Genomic DNA, 23335 nt, shown 5'->3' with positions numbered 1-23335 from the left:
TAAGAACTGCACTGTAGATTTTGCTGGTGACATCTGTGTTGGTTTATGCCATGGATTTATAATAATTTCACAAAAGGTTAGATTGTGAGAGTTGTGCTGGGTGGAATGTTAAAATACCAAACTCACTGTAAGTGGCTGAGGTGTTGTTATCCTTCATGTTTCTAGCACATTCTTTAACTCTGCACTGTAGCACATAGTTAGTAATAAAAGAAGAAATAGGCATTGGGTAGTACACTAGGATTAGGTCGGATATCCAACCATGAAAGCTACTTCACAAATTTTTTCATCTGGATACGTATGAATATCTTAGAACCCTCCAGCTCTTCATGTAGTGAATATACCAGAGAAAATTTTAAAAAAAACAGATAGGATTTAATCCCATTTGCAGGAAAATATTTAACAACCTGGGCAATTATTTGAAGATTGCATGTTTCCACTGCCATTTCTGCTACATTCACAAGAGAAGTAAACAGTGTAATATATTACATCCATGAAAAAAGTTTAAATGAGTAAAGTGGGCTATGAGAGTCTGTGTGAAGTTAAAAGCCATGCTTTTGCTGTTTGTTAAATATATAACAAACAATCTGTCGTTCTTTGAAAGTGTAATCATATGCACTCTTTCTTAGAACTAAGCAGTTACGAAGCAAAATACATTTTAAGTGGTTTGAACATGACATTTCACAACATTCTACATCAGTTGTGTGTATGTGTGTGTGTGTATGTGTGTGTGTGTGTGTGTGTGTGTAGACCACAAACCTGTAGGTATTCCAAGAAAATATTCACATTTTCCTTGCACATTCATCTCGATTCATTAATATAAAAAAAGGCTAACAGATGAAAGAATAAACTGCTCAATTACATTTTATAATAAAAACTAGTCATCAGATTGTGTACTGGGGAGCAATGTGTCGAAGAATAGACCCAAAGTGTTCTCTGTGTGTCATAAAAGGCAACCAAAAGAGTTTGAAGTAGGATTTGCACTCCAACTTCATAAATTCATCACCAGTAACAGCTACTCAAACACAAACCCATGAGTTGGAGGGTTTGTGTTGCTTGTGTGATGTAGAGGCATCATCCACCAAGAGTAGTAGGAAATCCCCAACAAATGGTGGATGCTGTGACACGCTGTTACAGTACTTCCCCCATACTATTACTACTACTACTACTACTACTACTACCACCAGATAGTAATAGTACCACCATTCATCTAAGCAGCATTCACAAGACTTCACTAATCAATAACTTTTTCCTATTGATAATCTTTAATATAATTATTTTGTCTTCTCACTGCTTCTTTCTCTGCTGTATTTGGACTGTTTCTCCTCTTCAATCTTATTTTAAATATTGTTTGTAGTTTTTCATTCTAAGCTCTTGTTCTACACTCAGACTCTCTGCCCTTCATTGTCTTATTTTCATCCTCTAACCTCTATTTCTTGAAGTTTTCTATTAACTTCTCTAACTCTCATCTTTTTCACTAATTGTCATGCTGTTCTTTGAGTTTTCTCTCCATTTACTGATTATGAACCTTAAATAAGACTATTTTGGTATTTCATAACGCATACACATGCTTTCTCCTATTCATACACACATGCATTCCCGCATATTCTTCTCACACACATATACCGAGGTGGTATCAAAAAGGTTCTCGGACTAGCTGCGTTTAATAAAAAAAAGTAACTTATTTACTTAAGTTTTAACCCCGTCTCCTTTGAAATAGTCATATTGCACAGCAATACCCCAGTCCCAACGTTCCTTCCACTTTTGGAATCTGGCCTAGAAGTCGTTTTCCATAAGCGAGTCGAGAACCTTCTACAATTTGTTGTTGATCTCGACAATGGTGTTCAAACAGCAACCTTTGTGCTCCGTTTTCATCTTAGGGAAGAGATGGAAGTCTGCAGATGCTAAATCTTCACACACATTCTGCATTCAATGTCCCTTTTTCACTATCATGCAACATGCACTTTCTACACAAGCAATATACAATCTACCCTTTGTTTGAAAAGAGAATCCTCTTGTTGCTAGCAGAGGAAACATCTTCCCTGTACTTTTTCTGTTCTTGTTCTGGCTTTCACAACACCCTCCTTCTCTACTAATTAGGTCACCTTGCTAACAGAAGCTATGAAGTATTTCTATGAGGCCATCCAAGCATTGAAAAAAATTTATTTTACTGCTGCTGCTGCTGACTGCTAGCTACTCCTGTTATATCTGCCTCATACAAAGTCTTTAATCTCTGACAGATTGCCTGTGAGCCCAGTACATTTTATGTACCTATAGTTCACTATAGGTGGATACCATATGCAGTTCCTGCTTACTCTTTTCTTGTATATTAAACCAGCATATTTTTTCTGTGATAGCAACAGAGTCTTGTCTTTTTTACTTATTCAAACTTTATCTTCTTCTCCCTTACTCTGAGGTTCTCAATTATCAGTTTTGTTTCCATATTTCAAATCTCTTGTCTAAGTCTTCTCCATTTTTTTGGTGTAAGAACTTGATCATTAGCACAGACAGTCAGCCTTAAACTTCTCTGTTATGGCTCAGAGAACTATAACAAGAAGGGGTTGAGAAGCTAATCTTGATGAACATGTACTACAAATGAAATTTCCTACTGAACTCCTTGCTGTCTATCACTTTGCCAACTGCACCTTTTGCATAGGGCGTGCCCCATTCTGTTTTCTCAAAGACTACTAAGCCACAGGCTGTGTGGTACTTGGTTACAGGTCTTTTTTTTTTTTCAGATCAACAAATGGTTGTTATTAACTTCTTAATAACATGTGCTTAATTTGTTTTTTTTTATGTTCAGTTCCAGTTTTAGGGTATTCTAGTTGAATGATTAATGTGTCTCTGTTTACCACTGTAAACACACATAAAAAAAAAAAGAGAAAAGAGAAAATCCTGAAGCTTCACTTTCTGCAGTCATCCATCTCATAAGAATTTCTGCAATGTTCCACTTCAGTTGTTTAGCACTTAGTAGAATGAAATATCCACCTGTAAAAATATTTGTTACAAGAAATTTTTGCAAGAGTTTGGATATTCTAAAGCATCCAACTGGCAGCAGCCGGGGAAAAACAAATTCTATGTGATTGAATATACTGACAAATAACTAAATATAATCCATTCTCTTTGTTATGATCTTCCATTTCCATCTTCATTTATTTTGCGATCATTTGACTTTCATGAAAAGTAGTCAGTCTCAGCTAGTGGTTACTGTTATGGTATTTTGTTTTGGAAAAAAATGACAAACTCTGCTTGCAGAAATAGAATCTCTCTCCTCTCTCTCCTCTCTCTCTCTCCTCTCTCTCCCCCACTCTCCTCTCCTCTCTCTCCTCCACTCTCCTCTCCCCTCTCTTGCTCTTTCTTCCCCTACCCCCTCTTTCTTTCTCTGCCCCCCCCTCACTCTTTCTTTTTTTTTTAATCTCTTTCTCATTGGCATTAAGATGTATAGAAAGATCTATCCAGCTGTAAAAATCTTTCTATCAATTACATCTGCTTTATTATAAATAATGTCACCCCAGTTGTTCCACTAACAAATCTCATTTCCCAGCTGTGTCTTACTTTTGTGCAACCTCATGAAAAAAATATATTCAAAATAGAAAGAAATGAAATGAAGATTTTTTAAATTTTATTTTATTGAAGAATATTTACAGAAATATTCATGCTCCTTTCAGCCAACAGTATTTACTTTTATGTTAGTCATGTGTATGGCTCAACACCTTATCCATCCATCCATCCCATCATCTGCTTAATAAACTTCTAAGCTGACACCATTTGAATAACTCTATAACATTGGTTCTTATAAGCTGAGTTTTCTCTAAATTTGCTTTGGTCCCCAATCTCTATACCTCACTTTATGCTTAATTTTGTTATGCTTTCTCCATAACTTGTATACTCTACTTTTTTAGTGGTCAGGATGCCATCATCTTTTATACTCTCTGGCCACATCACTTACCATTGTTGTTTAATAATGCTATCATTTCAACTTCTGACCACACCTCAACATCCAATGCTTATGTCCATCTCAATAAGAACAGCCTCTCATGCATAACACTTTTTCACTCATCTATTTCAGAAACGGAATAAAGCTCAGGCACTGCTTGAGAAAGTCTACGATCATCTTGAACTCATTGAAAAAGACTACTTTGGTCTTCAGTTCTTAGAAGTTGCACCAACACCTGAAGGAATGGTAAGTTTCTAGAGTCATCCATTAATTTTTTCCTTTTATTTTCTTTTTTTTTTTACATTTACTGCTATGTTTATGTAGTGAAGGTGCATGGCTCAGTGGTTAGAGTATTGCGCTTACAATCAGTAGATCATGGGTTCGAGTCCTGGGCCAGGCTGTGGTGTTATGTTCTTGAGCAAAACACTTCATTTCAGTGTTGCTCCAGTCCACTCAGCTGCAAATGGGTCACACTGCCATGACAAATTAGCATCTTCTGATCAGGAAGAATGTTAGCCTGCTCTCTCACCTAAGCCAGTGGAATGGCATCATTCAAACAATAGGAAACGTATTGTGACCAGTGATGCCTACAAACATCTGATAATCTGGTCGGTATTCTGATACCATGAATATAATAATTATCATCATCATCATTGCTTAATGTTCGCTTTCCATGCTGGCATGGGTTGGATGGTTTGACATGGGGCTGGCTAGCAGGGAACTGTCCAGACCCCAGTTGTCTGTTGTGGCATGTTTTCTATGGCTGGATGCCCTTCCTAATGCCAACCACTTAAGAGAGTGCACTGGGTGCCTTTTATGTGCCACTGGCATGGGTGCATCAATGCAGCATATGTGCTTCCATCTATTGACATGCTACAGAACTAGTCAGGGAACTTTTTGATACTACCTCATAGATATAATGCAAAAATCCCAGGCTGTGTTTTTCTTCCCCTTTTAATAGCTAAATATGATCGACATTTTAAATATAATGATAATAGACATAATTTAGGGAATTAAATCCTTCTACTTAGTTTCATTTGTTATTTGGAGCTGGCTTTGTGTGACTCACATCCTAGCACGCAAAAATGTTTTACTATCACAACAAAAAAATCTCCAAATTATCAGAAGAATGTGTCATTCATCATCATCATCATCATCATCATCATCATCGTTTAACGTCCGCTTTCCATGCTAGCATGGGTTGGACGATTTGACTGAGGACTGGTGAAACCGGATGGCAACACCAGGCTCCAGTCTGATTTGGCAGAGTTTCTACAGCTGGATGCCCTTCCTAACGCCAACCACTCAGAGAGTGTAGTGAAATAAATATATTTGAAGATTTTATCGATGGGTTAAATGTTATCTATACATAAAAAGATGAGTGAAAAATTGAAGTAAAAATCTCAATCAATTTATTATAATATTAATACTAACTCCTGTCAAAGATTTAGAACTGAGGTTACAATTTTGTGTGGACTTATCAAAGTACTTTTGCAATATCAGAATAAAATAGAGGTTAAATGATAACAAAAGTATTGTATAGGCATAATAATATGAATTTCTTTTTTTTTTTTCTGTCAAATGCGCAATTTAACAATTTTCTTTAAGAGGCTAGGTATACTCCATTTAATGACTAGTAACTTTCTGGTATTATTTAGTACAAATATGGAGGATCTAGTTCTACGACAAGTGTCAAGGCTCACATTTATTAATCAAAAGGAAATTGGACATTTTAAGATTTATGCTTTTCTGAAAGACATAATGGCACAAGAGAAATTATTCCAGTTGGGAATCAAAACTGAGTTACAAACTTCATACCTAAACAGCTGTCCCATCCTGCTGCCTGCCATTTATGATGATAATGAAGATAATCATGTGCTGCTGGTTTAAGATTAAGATTATTGTATACAGTTGAAAAGTTTAAAGAGGACCAAGCCAAAGAAACACTAGCTGAACTTATTGGTACGACCCAACAGCAAGAACTAATAGTGATGGCTGAAAAGAGCAGATTTCAGAAATATAACCAGTGTAGTTGTGCTACAATAATTTTCTTGTTTTTTTTTCTTTCTTACAGAGATGGGTTGATCCTTTGAAAACGGTAAAGAAACAATGCAGAGGTAAATCATCTTCATTTAACTATTTTGATATATTTTATTATATTAGTCCCAGGTCATTCCTATTTAGTCAGACTTAAAATCAGAAGCATTCAAACGTATCAAGAACTACATATGTCCTCTCTCTTTTTGAAAACAGTAAGGAGTGATTTGAGAAAAATTTGGATGCTATTTCTTGCAAGTCAAGCAATCATTTACAGATGTCTAATTTGTCATCATCATGATTTTTCATCACAGTAGGTCTTTCTATTAAAATAGATTTTTCAAAATTTTCTAGTAACAGACAATCTACATTTAAGATAGTCTCTTGGACTTGTTTCAGTCTACTTCTGCTGCTTCTTTCTCTGGCAGTTCTTACAAAATATTGCATAGTCATTACTTTTTTAAATACTGTCTTCTTTTTACTGTTCTTGGAATGTACTTACAGTTCAACTTTTGTGTTATCTGCTCCAATTCACTGATCTTTCCTCATTCTTCTAATCAGAAAAGTTGTGTGTGTAAGGCTTTCTTTAGGTTAATCCTGTGAGTCTCATGGGATGGGAGCTGTGAGGATTGAGTAAAGAGCAGACAAACTCAATAAAAATTAAGATGAGTTTAAACTTGGAAATAATATATTTCTAAATCTCTCAGAGAAATATATGCAGTAGCAGCATGATAAAGTGATAGTATGTTGTCAACTTAATGTGACAGTCCCATAAAAGGGAAGAATGCTACTGTTATTTAGCCCTAGGAAAGACTGTTTCCTGTTCGACTTGACACATTTCCTGTGTCCTTATGTTTTCAAATATATTATTTTTATTTTCGAGAATCAGTGATTGTATTTCACTTGAAATATATGTTTTCAAAGGCAGATAGGCATCGACAGCTAGCAAACCATGCTACTCCAGACTGATTATGAGCAATGACTCTGAAACTAGTCTCTGGATGCTGGTTTTGCTGGGTGGAGGTGCTTGGCTCCACTTTGAAAACATAAGGACACAGGAAATGTGTCAAGGCCAACAGGAAACAGTGTTTCCTAGGGCTAAACAACAATAGCCTTCTTCCCTTTTATGGGACTGTTTGTTTGGCATTTGTGACAGACTGCTTTCTGTGCAGGACAGTGAGTCCGTGGGTGTCTGGAATAGCCACAAAACCAACATTGAGAGAGGTCTCCTTTTCGAGTCGCGGCAGAGTGTTTTCCTTCCTGCTTTGGGGAATCTATTGGCTTAGCTACAATGGGTGCAGTTGGACTGAAGTTGGAACCCTCAGAGTTTAAAAAGACACTGGAACTTTGTTGCACCACATCTAGTGAACGTGCTTGATCATAAGCTGTACTGAGGTTGACACTTTTGTTTTCTAATAGTCTTTGTCGTATTTGCTTCAAAGTGAGCCCATTTATAAATGCATCTCAAATCATTTCAGACTGGTACTGCTCAGCACTCACTGCAACAAAGTCACAGTCTTTCGCTAATATTTTGAGTTTGTTTAAGAACTGGTCTAGAGATTCCCTTGGTTTCTGTTTTCTTGTGGCTAAAAGATGGCTTGCCATGATGATGTTCTTTGGTTTAATGTACACACTCTTTAGTGTATTCACAGCTTGTTCATAGTTCTTAGCTTCACTGATGAATTTGTATACATTCGGTTCCACATAATTAATCAAAAGATTGAGTTTATTGATAATCCTACCTTCCTGCCCTGGTAGGGAGTCTATAAAGTTGATGAAAGTTCTAAACCAGTGATTAAAAGTTTTAGCAGCATTTGTAGAATCTGGGTCTACATTCAATCTGTCAGATTTCAAGTATCTTTCCATATCATTCACGTCTTTTCACAAATTTCTTTCTCTATAGACTTCTCTGCAACTTTTCCCAATTGTGATTTTTCAGAAATTAGTTTCTTTGATTGTAATGTATAACCAGTAAATCCTGGTTCAAAGAAACTAATTTTTAGTCATAGTCCTGTACGTTATTCCAAATGGCTGTTCTCTCTCTTTCTCTTCCTGTCAAATGCGCATGCTCTTTATATCAACGTTATTTGCATAACAATAAGACACCAAATTAGATGTAGAGATCACGCAATTTTCTAATGAGGAAGGTGTAAAGCTATAGAAACTATATAACCTGGCTAACCCTTGATATATTATCTTCATTTGATTGACTTTCTGTTCTTTTATTGATGTGGTACAATATAGAAATGTATGTGATGATACCAAGTACAGAAGATTTGTGGGGTGAAATTGTTATCTGAATGTTAAGCCTGATGAACTCATGAAGATTGGTTTTGTTGCTGATGTGTTAAACCTATGCAAACATACCTTGTAAAATGATTTTTTAAACTGATATTGTTATTAACACTAATTTAACTCTTTATTTCAGGTCCAACATACGAGTTTTATTTTCGAGTGAAATTCTATGTGTCTGACCCCAGCAAGCTGAGTGAAGAATATACTAGGTGTGCATCTACAATATCTCTCTTTCTCTCTCTCCCCCCCTCTCTCTCTCTCTCTGTCTCTCTCTCTCTTTTTCTCTGTATTTATTTATTTATTTATTCACATGTTTCAGTCATTTGACTGCAGCCATGAAAAGCACGTTTTCTGTATTTGCTTCGCACCACCTAACTGAAAAAGATGAAGGAAAAAACAGGTGTAAATGGCTAGTACTGAAACAAAACAATAAAAAAGATAATACAAAAGGGCACAAATTCATATTAGCCTATCTATTTTCTATAATTTGTATAAGTATCTAAATTGCAGAGCCACCCAAACAAATCGACTCCAGGACTTATTCTTTGTAAGCCTAGTACTTATTTCTGTCAGTCTCCTTTGCCGAACCGCTAAGTTACAGGGATGTAAACACACCAACATTGGTTGTCAAGCAATGGTGAGGGGATAAACACACACACGCATACAAATACATACATACATACATACATACATACATACATACATATATATATATAACCACAACAGGCTTCTTTCAGTCTCTGTCTACCAAATCCACTCACAAGGCTTTGGTCAGCCCAAGGCTATAGTAGAAGACACTTGCTCAAAGTGCCATGCAGTGAGACTGAACCCGGGATGATGTCATTGGGAAGCAAGCTTCTTACCACACAGCCACGCTGTGCCTATATATATATATATATTGGGTTGTAAATTTATAAGATACTTTATTTGCCACAGCTTATTACAAATTGTAAACTTTTCTTTTAATCTGGTTTAATAATTTGAAGCTACCATGCTGAACTTGGTGGCTAAATTGTCAGGATATGTTGTTAGCAGCCAAGTTAGTTAGTGCTGGCAAGTTGTACACTGTCACTCATATAGGAATACTATCATAAAGTACTCTCAAAACAAATTATAGAGGCTTTTAGTTGATGAACAAAGTTTTGAAAGTGTCTGAGAATCATAGGGGTATTTGTGGTGGAGTGGGTCAGCTTGGATGAGATCCATTTGACTTTATGTTGAGGTTGGAAACTATGGATGAGACAACTGCAGAATCATTTCTGATCTTAGAACAAATATTTGAGATGCAGGCAAAATATTGAAGTATTGTTGAACTGCCTAACTCATATTGGTTTAGTAAAAAAGAACATGAAAGATGATGCTTCCAATAATAATAACAGTCCTTTACTATTCCATTGATTTTATGACTAAAATTCACAATAATTGGAATGGTTTAACTTGGAAATAAGCCTACCAGAAGATTACTTCCTTTCCGTCATACTCAGGTTTGTCTTCCAATCTAATTTATTGACAAAATAGATGAAAAATTATAGTTATACAAGAAATTATTTAAGTGGCCACCTTATATGTGTTACCATATTACAATTTGAAAATTTTATTTGAAATGGTTAAGAATGAATTGGTTGCACTGAGCATAACATACCAAAGCATAAAATGTCCATGTTTAGATAAATGATTTCAAGAAACAGGCTGAGACAATAGAACTAAAAAGAGAGTGACATTTGCTATCTCTGAGCAATTAGATATGCCAAATGTGAAAGCAAAGAATATTGTGAAAGAAATCTTAGAATATTTGACTTCCTAAAGATCATGCCAAATTCACAATAAATATCATATTTGTGATCGTGTTTGGAGGATGGTGTATATGCTAGAGGAGTTAAGTTAGGTAGTGTTGCATCAGCTAGTACAATAGCTACTAGTGCTATTCATTATGTTGCATCTGTAGCAGAACACATGAAAAATCTGGAAATATTTCAATATAGAAGAGTGTCTGCTTCACAGATGGAAACTTTGGAATGTGAAGCACATATTAAATTAACATGAAAAGCACGTTTTCTGTATTTGCTTTGCACCACCTAACTGAAAAAGATGAAGGAAAAAAAACAGGTGTAGATGGCTAGTACTGAAACAAAACGATAAAAGAGATAATGCAAAAGGGCACAAATTCATATTAGCCTATCTATTTTCTATAATTTGTATAAGTATCTAAATTGCAGAGCCACCCAATCTTATACTTAGAAACATTTGTAAAAGTAGAAAGAAAAACAAAGGTTTTTATTATTTGCTTATTAGATTCAAAGAACTACAGACTTCTTTTTTTTTCTTTTTTTTTTTTTCTCTATTTCTTTCATAAAAGGTTTTCTTATGAAATCCATCTCTCTCTCTCTCTCTCTCCTTGTGATATGTTTCTTTTATTTCTTAACAACTTAAGAAATAAAAAAAAACCATCTCACAAGTACCAACTTCTTGATTTCATTTACAAACAAGATGAAAGAATCAGTATGGAATCGGTGAATATAATTTGAAAAGAAAAACATAAAAATATTCTGAAAATATAGTTGATTATTGGAATTGGTATTAAACAGAAAGAACAATATTTTTCTATTTCTTTCTTTTCATATTTCCTGTTTGATTTTTTTTTTATTTATATTTTCAAATCTGCTGATTTTCTTTTCCTTTTTCTATGTTACCTAATATTTTGCTTATTAAAGAGATAGGTTTCTTTATTTTTATTGATATCATTTTTAAAGCTTTTTCCCTGTTTATTGGATTATTTTAAAGAAATATTTGCATAGAAGCAGGCAGCTGTATTGTTGTTTTCTCTGAGTTATCAACAGTTTCTTGTTATGCTTCAGTTTTTGTTGGAGCTGCACTCTCGCGAGTTGCATGTTTTACTCTAAATTGATTCAGAGTTAGTGAATGGAGTTCACTCTACATTCAGTTAAAAATTAATCAATAAGTGTGGCCATTATAGCAATAGTTAAATACATACATAGAATTTTGGAATAACACCATTAGTTTAAAGTGATAAAAAAAAAAAATGAGGTAGCATTGAGCTGTAAATTAAAAGCTCTAATATAGTCTGTATTTTCAAAATTATTTAAACCCTAGCTAGGATTGAACAGAACGAAATACTAAATAAATATGAGAATGCTTAGCAACCAAATTTTTGCCATGGTTTATATTATTATGGTACCAGATAGCTGTATATTTTACATGTTTAAAATTAGCTAACACATACTAAATAATAAACATTAGAATAATTCCTGCAATAAATAAAAAGGAAATATTCTATTAAGTTTTAAAGGTTTATTTGTCGTTAAAGTCTGTTGAATTATTGAGTAAGAATAAATGTATATTTGCAAGTTTCAGAATATTCAAAACTAAAACTATGATGATAACCCAGTAACTGATTCATTTTCATTCTATTTGTTTATGAATTTATTGCAGATACCATTTCTTCCTCCAATTAAAGAAGGACCTTTTAGAAGGTCGGCTGGTCTGTCCTCATTCTACCTCGGCACTATTATCAAGTTATGCAATCCAGTGTAAGTCAATTACTTTCAACCCTCAGTACTCTAGTATATTTTAATCTTAACACAGACAACTAAATTGATTGGTTCCTTCATTCCACTGAGCATAGCATAGCAAATGTGTATAGTTTTGTTGGCCATCTCCTAATGTTTGGTATTTTATTTCTATAGCATAGGTCTGCTGTTCAGAGCTCAGAAAGCTCACAACTAACGATCATATTGAACACGTCATGAATCAATATTCGAGGTAGTTGGTCGTGCGATTAACCACCAAGTGATAACTGTAGCTCATATGGTTGGACTTGTTTTTTGATGCTTGTAATGAACACTCAACTGCATTTTGACAAATCTCAGATATTGTTACCTGTTGAACATCATTTCTTGAGAAATTCTAGTGTTTCAGGAGGGATGAAGATGCAGTATTAAGGATGTGAAAGATATAAAAAGTTTTGTGCATGTGAAGGGAAATTTTCACATGGATGATGCAGCTTTGTTCCTGAAGTTAATCCACCAACAAAAGAACTGGTCCGAAAGCAAGGAATTTTGTTTTTTAATAATTTATATATTTGCCCCCCACCTTCTCTCTCTTTCTTCCTCCCTCTCTCTCTCTCTTTTAACATCTAACCATTTGGTGTTGTTGGCACTCCATCGCTTACGACGTCGAGGGTTCCAGTTGATCCGATCAACAGAACAGCCTGCTTGTGAAATTAACGTGCAAGTGGCTGAGCACTCCACAGACACGTGTACCCTTAATGTAGTTCTCAGAGATATTCAGCGTGACCCAGTGTGACAAGGCTGACCCTTTGAATTACAGGCACAACAGAAACAGGAAGAAAGAGTGAGAGAAAGTTGTGGTGAAAGAGTATAGCAGGGTTCGCCACCATCCCCTGCCAGAGCCTTGTGGAGCTTTAGGTGTTTTTCGCTCAATAAACACTCACAACGCCCGGTCTGGGAATCGAAACCGCGATTCTATAACCGTGAGTCTGCTGCCCTAACCACTGGGCCATTGCGCCTCCACAACCATTTAGTAACCATAGTAATTCAGGCATTAACAATGGATTATCATGACTAATATTACCAGAAGAGTAGGGTTTTGCTTTCTGACTTCAACTAGATTGGACTTGTGCTTCTTCATGGTATCTCTCTCTAGATACCAGTTAACCAATGGATTCTTGGCTCCTTGAATTAGCTTGAGAGGCAGATCTTGTCTTTCACTGCATTTGGAGAACAATCTTGCCATTAGCAATTTTAGTTGAGGCATCATAGTCCCATAGCCACATGATGTTGGATTTTCAGGTCTCAATTTGAGTGAGACTGACTTTGCTAACCTCTACTTCAGCTATCCCATTTGCACCAGGTAAATATCTAGGACTGGAGTAGGACTCTGCTAAGCACTTTGTCTGGTGCTAAACAGCAACAACAACAATAAAGATGAATTGAAAGAAAAATGTGAACTCTGCAAGCTGCATACAGGCAACTAGTCTAAGAAAACAGTGACTCCACATTAAAATTGATACAGGATGAAGAGAAGTCAAGGCCTAGGCTAAAAGTGGTAGTTTTTTGTTATGTTATGCGTCCCTATGATAGGAAAGATTGTGACAAGTGACAAGATGCTGAGATCCAGCCATCCCATACCAGCATGGAATAAGCAAACATAAAATGATGACATATACAAACACATGTGTTTATATGTTATATTACTTCTGCTTCAAAGTCAAGGATAGACTGTAAGAGGCTTGTATATAAAGTGTGATGCTCCATAGTATTGTGATGTGGGCTTTAAATGCAGAGGATTTCTGAAAACAAGAGGAATAATGAAGCAGGCATACTTGACCAGATGATAATGTTATTGTGCCTTAACAATGGAGTACAAATGAGCTGAGAAGAAGACTGAATAAGAGTAATCATGGAGTATGCAAGAGAGAAAATTGTGTGAGTGATGATGTGATGTATACTGAGGACGTTTAAAGAAGTGCTTGTAGAAGGGAAAAATTGAGAAAATCTTGGGCTGAAATAGTAAAGTCTGATTTCAAGAAGTGTGATAATTAGCGATACATGAGGCTCCCTATCAGTCGTCATTCATACTGCCCATATAATGATGTACTGGAACCAGCTGTATCCTATCACTCTACCACTGTTCTGATCACACTACCTCTGTTGCCCATCAGGTCTCTTTGTACAGACGCACTCCACCAACACTGTCTCTCCTGTCAATCATTTGTTATTGCCATTTATTACTTACTTTTAGCATCGCCCACCTATAATCATTACCCATCATGCTTTTGCTCCTTTCATGCACTCATTTTAAGTCTTCTTCAGTTATCATTCTCTCTTCTCTCCATCTTCTGGGAGACATTACCTCAAGCAAATTATCACATAATAAGGCTTCTTTATCGTGGAGGGATGCAAGGCAACTCCGCTGGTGGCACAATAAAATGCACCTAGTACATTCTGATAAGTGGTTAACAAATGAAGAGAGACAGCATGGGGTCAAGAAGACCCCTTTAAGTCTTGTCATGAGCTTGCAACCACACTAATGTCAGTGCCATAATCAAATATTCTCAGTAAAATGGTTGGCATTAGGAAGTGCCTCCAGCTGTAGAAACCAAGCCAAAATTAGGTTGGCACTTAGTACTGCTCTCCAGTTTACCACTTCCTATCGAACCGTCTTTAACCCATGCCAGCATGGACAGTGGATGCTAAATGATGACATGTATATATATATATATATATATATATGTGTGTGTGTGATTTTTTTAAAATTATAATTTCCCTTATTTTCAGCTGAATTAGGTGACTATAATCCGGAAGATCACAAAGGAAATTACCTGTCTGAATTCCGGTTTATTCCCAGCCAAACTGTGGAGTTTGAACGACAAGTTATAGAATATCACAAACAACACAGGTAGTTATGGTGTATACTTTATGCTAAAGGGTGCTTTTTTTTGTAATTTTTATTTTGTTGTTGTGTGCATGTTTGGAATTTCGTGTGATAGATTACACAGTGTAAAATGGCTGGTGTTAAGAAGAGCATCCAACCAAAGTAGATAATGGAGTATTATGCAATTCTTGGAGCCGTCAAATCCTGTCAAACTATCCAACCTATAACAGCTTGGAACCTGGACATAAAATGACAATGTGAATGTTGTAACATCTAAAAATGATGATGGTGATACCCATTCAGGATGAACTGCAAAATAAATTCCAAATAAAATATCTCTATTCCAAAATCATCTGAAAATACCGTATGCGCACACACACACATGCATGCATAGTTGTGCAGTAAGAATTTTGTTTCCCAACTACATGGTTCTGGGTTCAGTCCCACTGCAAGGCACCTTCAGCAAGTATCTTCTACTATTGCCCTGGGTCAACCAAAGCTGAGTGGATTTGGTAGATGCAAACTGAAAGAAGCTTGTTGTATACGTCTTTGTGTGTATATGTTTTTATGTGTTTGATCCCCCACCATCACTTGATAACCGCTATTGATTTGTTTACATCTCCGTAACTTAGCAGTTCAGCATAAGAGACTGATAGAATAAGTATCATGCTTTAGAAAATAAGTATTGGGGTGAGATGGCATCAATTTGTTTGGTTAAACCCTGTAAGGTAGTGCCCCAGCTTGGCCACAGTCTAATGAACTTTTTTACATATAAAGGTAATATATATGTATGTATATATGATTAATATCTGTGCCAGTGACACGTTAAAGGCACCCACTACACACTTGGAGTGGTTGGCATTTGGAAAGGCATCCAGCCATAGAAACCAAGCCCAAATCAGACTGGCATCTGGCACAGCTCTCCAGCTTACCAGTTCCAGTTAAACCATCTAACCCATGTCAGCATGAAAAGCAGATGCTAAATGATGATGATGATGATGATGAACACAATTTTGTTAAACAAATATGTTCTCCTTCTCTCTCACTACACACACACACACACACACACACACACACACACACACATACATCGTGAGAGCATCTTCTAATTTCCATCTTACAAATTCACTCACAAGGCTTTGGTCTTCCTGGGGGTACCTAATGTGTCCTGTAATGTAATTGAACCTGAAACCATGTGCTTCATATAACCACAGTCATACCTGCATCCATCCACACACACACGCACACACACTATAGTATTTAGGAGTGCTTGTGTGTAATAAATGAGGCTTTCTGTCAGGGATTTCTATGTCCAAATCTCAATTGTTCTGTATAGATTTGGTTAATTTATGCACCTCTTCAGGTTTCTGGTTATTCTTGCTATACTTGCAGATGTGCATTTTTTTGTTTAAATCCTTTTTCAAAACTTAGACATGGTGACAAGTGGTTGATTGCAAAAAAAAAAAAACCTGCACATTTACTCATAACTATTCTCATAATGCATGTCTTCACTTACTGTCTCCCATGTCCTGTCTTACATACAATGAGTCTCCTTCTCTCTCTCTCTCTCGCTCTCTCTCTCTCTCTCTTTCTTCCTCTCTCCCTCCTTCTCTCTCTCCCTCCCTCCCTCTTGCTTCCTCTCTCTCTCTCTCTCTCTCTCTCTCTCACACACACACACGCGCATGAACTACTTTTTGTCTGACATCTCTATGCATATGTGTCCAGTCATTCATTTCTGTGACTGTGAACTGCTTGAAATAACAGTGCAGTTAATATGAGTCAAAGCCATAGCATTCATTTAGCTGCAAGGAAATACAGTCATACACTACTCAGGTATACTCTCATGTAAGCACACACACATACAACTACATGCACATTAACATATATACACAGACTGTTCCGTTGCCTCTCTATTATTGTTGTTTTCCAAATGACTTATGATCTTATTCAATGGTTTACTGTTGTTGTGGTGCGACAGGGAACGGAAATATGTTCTCATTCATAAAGACTACATTTTCTCTAGTACAGAGAGTAAAGTGCAACAACTTGTTACTCCTTCATGAAGAAGAGTTTGTTCAAATAGAGTTCATGCCAAAACCAACTGACCACTGATACTCTACACTGTTATTAGGAGTAAATTGACTGTTTTCATTGCCCTGAAGGAAGTTTAATGCCAATACTCAGTTTATTGATCCTTTTAAAAAGAAATGGTCTAATGTAGTTAAGGTGCTCTAAATACTCCCAACGTAGCATACAACAATGTATTGAGAAACCCCTTCACCCACACACACACACACACAAATTCCATTGTCCCACTAAAATATTTTTAACCCCCCCCTCTACCTTCCACTATTCTCCAACCACACATCAATCAAGTAGAAACTTGCCCCCAAAACGACAACTTAAAACGGAGCCTACCAAATCCACCATCTCCTTTCTTACCAGTTACTCAAAACAACATTATTTGATACAACAAACAAATATATGAAACACATAGAAGACAAAAATACAAAGAATTTTATAAAACCCCTGTAACATTTACAGAAAACATTGAATACATTGGTATGACTGTGTAGTTTCCATCTCAGAAATCAGCTCACAAGGTTTTAATTCACTTTGGGGTTACCCAGAGTACCATGTAGTAGGACTGAACCTGAAACCATCTACTTGACAAAGTGGAACTCTTTAACCACAGAGCCATGTCTGTGCATGTCTGTTCACTCCCCAACCATATAGTTCTAGGTTCAGTTCCACTGCATGCAACCTTGGACAAGTGTCCTCTAGTATGGTCCCAGATCAACCACCAAATCCTCAATGTTTTGGTAGTTGATCTGGAAGGTAGAAACTGAGAAAAGTGCACTCTATATGTGTGTGTGTTTGGCTTGTATTTCCCTCTTCTACATGTTTCACTCACTGTAAACAATGGCTCTCTTAATGGTGGTGTTTGCGTGCAAGCTACTGCAAAAACTTGTCTGAGCTGTTTGTTGTCCAGTAGTCTGGGAGATTACCTGGAAGCCAGTTGGAGCTGGTCACGGGAAGGGCATCTGGTTGTAGAAGCTCTGTCCCATGCAAATTTTGAAAAAAGTAGGTATTAAAATGAGGATGCCCAGAAAATACTCCAGAAATGCTCAAATATACTTATTCAACTCATAGGCACCACATTTGACTTCAAGAAACAACATAAATATACAAATGTTGTCTTAGATTCATCAGGAATGATGCTAGTGTTTATGCCTAGACCTTTAATTTCTGTAATAAACCAGAGAATATTGCACTTTGTATCATCATATGCTGCACACAGACAACCTAAAAATAATGCTATAAAATAGTCTAATAGAAAGACAGCTGCAGATTTGAGAAGAGTTATCAAGACAAGCTGCCAACCCCAGTCTTTACCACTATATTGAGTATCGCTTTGAAAACATGATGACAATTATTTACTCCAGCCAGACAAACATAAACACATGCAAGAAATAGCAGCAATATCAATAACTGTGAGTCTACATTATACTATGGCCACCACCACAATCTACAAATATGGATTGGGCAGTAAAGAAAATACAACATAGTCAGTTTTAGGCCATGACATGGTATATTTTGAGCTATATCTCAGTGGCTCATACTGAATCATTCAATTAGCTAGATATCTCCCATGGATCTGCTAAATGAAAACAAAATAATTATGTCAACATAAACAGTAAAAAAAGAAGAAAGTTCTTTTGTTTTGTTTTTTTTTTGTTACATAACCCGTTGTTTGAGGTTTCTCATAGAAAGCTGCCTTTCTGTATTTTCCAGAGGTCAAACTCCAGCTGAGGCTGAGTATTGTTTCTTAGAACGAGCAAAACGCCTGGAGATGTATGGTGTTGATTTACACAATGCCCGGGTAAGAATTCAATTTGTTAAATTATTTGTGTATCTCAATTTAATAGAGTTGTCTGTATAATTTACATCAGCAACTATATATCCTTTTTAATTCCCCTTTGATAAAAAGGGTGAATAACTTACCTGCAGTTAGCATCTAACTGAAAATACTCTTTTTATTTCAATGTCAGCTTCAATGAGAGATCAAAAATAGGATGTAATTTTTTTTTTTTTTTCAAAATAAAGTAAGGCATAATAACTTCCTCGAAATTTTAATTAATTCTCATAATAATTTAGGTTAAAAAGGAAATTGTTTTTCCAAAATGTAAATTTGCAATTCTTTGTTATTTTTTTAAACATATATTAAAACACAGAAGCACATACTGAATGAACTTTTAAACTTCATAGGAAGAGATAGGCAGAGTGTGTGACACACTGTGGTAGCAATTTTAAGGTACAACTTTATTGAGCAGAGGTTAAAAATAGAAATCTTGCTTTTTACTCTTTTATGTTGTACAAGGTACATTACTCTGTTTATCTCAACTTTGTTTACAAGAAATAACTGTCACTGATTGTTCAAAGTTGGATGATTAACTATAAGAATGGAATCCAACAGGACAAAGATTAATGTAAAACAAGTCTTTTGTTTTTTTCTTAATCTGTATCTGAAATGTTTATGAAAATCAAATCCATTTGCCGAATAAGTATATTTTTTTCAGCTGATATATTAGATAACTTATGGACAATCTTCAGTGAATGTTAGAGAAATACCGAGAAAGTATTTGCTGAAATAAATGACCTTTTTCAAATTTACAGTAGAAAATATTTTTTTTGAAAGCAAAATGCATTTCTGGAAAGAAGTAAAAATGTAATGATGATCTAGTTTTGAGAAGTAACCGTCAGTGATTCCATTAAAATATAATTAATTTACTAATGAAGTATTAAAAACTGGTATTTAGTAATATACAAGACAACCGAATAATTTAAGCTAATTCATAACTGTTGATTGGAGTTCCTGTTGTTTTTTCTTGTTTGAAAATATATTTCTCTATTTCTTATATTTGCAGGATCAAAGCAATCTCGAGATACAACTTGGAGTTACTTCAGCAGGTCTTGTGGTATTTCAGAACTTTATAAAAATCAACACATTCTCATGGTAAGCACACAATCAAATCAGCAGTCTTCTCTCATTAGGCATAAACCTTTCAAAATATGAAATGCTGGTTTGTTTCTAAATTTCAAAAGAAGTTGCTAGTAGTGGAAGTCCTGGTTTAACTAAACTTCTCTTCACCTTTTATCATGTCCACTTTTTAGTTTTTACCTGGGATTCATCATACTTTATAGTAAAGGTAAAGGTTTATCAACTAGAATGTAGTGTCTTTCACCTGGTATTTATTGGTGAAGGAAACGGTAAATCAGGGTGCCAAATACATACAGAACTTGAATTTTCACTTCAAATCAGTCAGGTTATTCTGATGTGAAAAAATAATTTGTATCCCTTTTGGGACCATGTTATGTCTCTGGCCAAGACTCTTCACTCTACTTCATTTGAAAACAACATCAGATTAAATCAAAAAATAGCATTTTGTCTACTATCAAATTAAAAGTTTTTTGCCATAAATACTCAGACATAGTCAAACACTGCTGTTGACCATTCATTAAGTTCTTCAAGCTGGACATTTTTCTTTCTTCATCTTGGCTGAAAAATAGGCATCACCACTACTTAGGGAGAACTGTGAGAAGTAAGCACCTAATTGTGTGAATAGGGAACTCCAAAACAAAAAGAAAATCAAGTCTTATGAAGTCCCTAAAACCATACAAATTTGTAACTGTAACTCATGCTTCAAATAATTAATACTAAATTGGCCCCCAAATAGGAGCAATAGATGCTTTTATTGTTTCTGGAATTATTTTTCTGCTCTAGCTTATGCAATGGCACCACTTGTAGTAGAGGATTCTCTCTGAAATAAAATCAATCAATTTAGATGACAAGAGCCAAACTATTGGTCATTTTCATTTTGTCCCGTTCCTTTTAGTTTGCCATACCAACCATTCTACACTTTTCTCTCCTTCTCAATTGTTTTTTTTATCCAGACTATTTCCCTCCTTTATTTTCTTTTTGTCCATCATAGTGATTGCTTTCATCCTCCTACTACTACTCCTACTACTACCACCAAATCACATTTTCTAGATGTTGTGGCAAAGAACAATTATGATCTTCCACCCCTAAATCCAGCTTTTCCCACCATTTATAGGATTTAATTATATTCTTAATTCTTCTTCAGCAGAAATTAAAATATTTTTTTAGAAATATCAAATAAGATAGAATGTGAAAAGAAGAGAATGTTTAATTTGTAATTTTATTAAGCTGCATCTGTTGATTTTTTCTAAATTGAACTTTTTATTCCAGTTTCTAAATATGTGTGTGTGTGTGTGTGTTAATATTTATTTTTCTTGTTAAAAATGTATTTCTTTAAAATGTGGTTTATTTCCTTTTAATCATTTATTTCTTTTTGTTTTACTTTAAATTCTATCCTTCCTCCATATTGAAATCTCATATTTCTCTGAATTTATTTCTTTAAACTTTAAATGAGCTCACCTTCCCTCCCCCTCACCCCAGCCTCTAATTCATAAACTGCCTCACATTTTTTTCATTTCTTTTCATTTCTGTGTATTACAATGCATTTTTTAAAACTGTTTTTATTATTTTATTCGAATGATAGAACAGTTTGCATGATTTTATGAATCTAAAATCTGACATTTTCTATAAATCAAGCCTGATAGATTCTTCAATTAAAACGATCCCAAATACTAAAACCTGACTGCTTTTGAAAAGGTATGTGTGTGCGTGGATGCATGTATACGTGTGTGTGTGTGTGCATGTGTGTGTCTTTCTGCCCTTGCATAAATCTTTTATTACCTTCAAAACTCTGTTTCTTGATCTTCTCTCTCTCTCTCGAAGTCTCTTGCATGTCTCCTTTGGCTTCATGTTTGCCTCTTTTCATCACTCTGCAGGTTCTCTAACTTGACAGTAATTCTTTCACTTCTGCTAAACTAAATATGTAACGTTTTTGTCCTTGAGGATGGTTTATAATGTATGAGAATTCTAGGAAAGCAAATATATTAAAAAAATCTTAAAGTTTCCTTTCAGTTTCCCAAATTCAGGGTAAATATGTTGGTGCGTTTTATTTTGAAGCCTGATATTTTGAAATATGAACATTACACTGGTATCTGAGGTGTTGCTCACATTTCATAGATAAATAGCTCATATCATTTCATGTGTCTTTCAAATGAGTTGAGTTAAATATCTGGGCCAAAAATGCAACATTACATGTAACAGAATTCAAATTTATATCTCTAACTCATAGACATTTTTGTCATATGACTTCCCATGTTAGATGAAGTACTACTGAAGGATGATGAGATTAAAGACACATAATACATAAACATTTTAGCAGATGAATAACATTGGTCACAATGTGCTTCCAATTCCATCTTGATTGTACCTTTCTTTCTCATCTTGACAACCCAAATTGCCTCATGGAGGCCTCCCAAGTGGCCTTTCCGATCACTTGAATACCACTCAGTAACTGCAAGGGACCACCTGTTGTCTGTGAACTTTGCAACATATCTGGCCCAGTAGAACTTGTGCTTTTGCTATTCTGCAGTCACATCATTCACTCTGCTCTTTTCTCAAATTTTCTTGAAATTAAGAATATTAAAGTTGGATAATGAATTAATTTTCTGGTCATCATCTCAACCTGCCATATGTCTTTGCTGTGGGAAGAACATAAGATTTCTTCAGAAAAGTGACATTCAAGTTTGAAACGCTTAAATATGAAGTAATATAATTTGCTTCCAGAAGTTTCTATCACTATCATTCTTGGTAGGATATTGTGGATTTAATTCTAGACATCAATGGGTGATAATGCTTACTGTTTTATGAGGAATGGTCAGTTTAGGTGATCAGTAGTTGGTAAAAATTATTACAGCAGGAAATGGTCAGGATACACTGGGAATTTAATTCATCTTCATTTACAGCAGACCTGAATGATAACATGATAATTCTGGCTGTCATTAATGTCCTTCTAGGTTTCACATTAAATTTTACATGTTGTAAACATTGATTGTATTAACCTCAACTTTTGTGCCCTTATTCACACTATATATATATATATATATATATATATATAATGCCATTAAGTTGGCATTAGGATTAAACCCACAAACGATTACAGACCTTCCAATTATTGTAACTACTCAGTTTTAAAACTGTTATCCACACCATTTTGTACTAAGAAAAGCAAATAAAAACTGAATATCCCAGGAAATATTTTATCATTCATTTGGACTACAAAAAATATATGCCACACTATTTCTCTCATTTCCTCTTATTACTGCTTCTGTTTCTTAACTGTATCTACTATCTGGCCATCTCTCCCTCTCTTTCTATCTCTCTCTCTCTTTATATATATATATCATCATCATCAGCATCATCGTTTAACATCCGCTTTCCATGGGTTGGACGATTTGACTGAGGACTGGTGGACCAGGTGGCTACACCAGGCTGTAATCTGATTTGGCAGAGTTTCTACAGTTGGATGCCCTTCCTAACACCAACCACTCCGAGAGTGTAGTGGGTGCTTTTACGTGCCACCAGCACAAAGGCCAGTCAGGTGGTACTGGCAACGGTCACGCTCGAAATGGTGTATTTTACATGTCATCTGCACAGGAGCCAGTCCAGTGGCACTGGCAATGATCTTGCTCGAATGTCTTTTCATGTGCCACTGGCAC

General features: G+C 35.5%; 1 protein-coding gene across 9 annotated transcripts in view; it reads left to right on the top strand.

The window, feature by feature from the left end:
• LOC106869538 (tyrosine-protein phosphatase non-receptor type 4) overlaps window positions 1-23335 on the top strand; it is a 385426-nt gene that overhangs the window by 184854 nt on the left and 177237 nt on the right. For all 9 annotated transcript variants that reach the window (XR_008265075.1, XM_052971317.1, XM_052971320.1 and 6 more), the window contains 7 exons: window positions 4067-4180; window positions 6009-6051; window positions 8400-8475; window positions 11717-11814; window positions 14584-14704; window positions 18476-18563; window positions 19609-19697. Coding sequence is in view for 8 of the 9 variants with exons in the window: in XM_052971317.1 (XP_052827277.1) it covers window positions 4067-4180; window positions 6009-6051; window positions 8400-8475; window positions 11717-11814; window positions 14584-14704; window positions 18476-18563; window positions 19609-19697 (629 nt within the window). In the remaining variant the exon portion in view is untranslated. The remainder of the gene's footprint in view (window positions 1-4066; window positions 4181-6008; window positions 6052-8399; window positions 8476-11716; window positions 11815-14583; window positions 14705-18475; window positions 18564-19608; window positions 19698-23335) is intronic.

This window comes from Octopus bimaculoides, chromosome 10 (genome assembly GCF_001194135.2).
Source record: "Octopus bimaculoides isolate UCB-OBI-ISO-001 chromosome 10, ASM119413v2, whole genome shotgun sequence".
In the NCBI taxonomy this organism is placed as follows: domain Eukaryota; kingdom Metazoa; phylum Mollusca; class Cephalopoda; order Octopoda; family Octopodidae; genus Octopus; species Octopus bimaculoides.
Note: the sequence above shows the minus strand (reverse complement) of the source record. Positions and strands in the feature narration are given on the sequence as shown.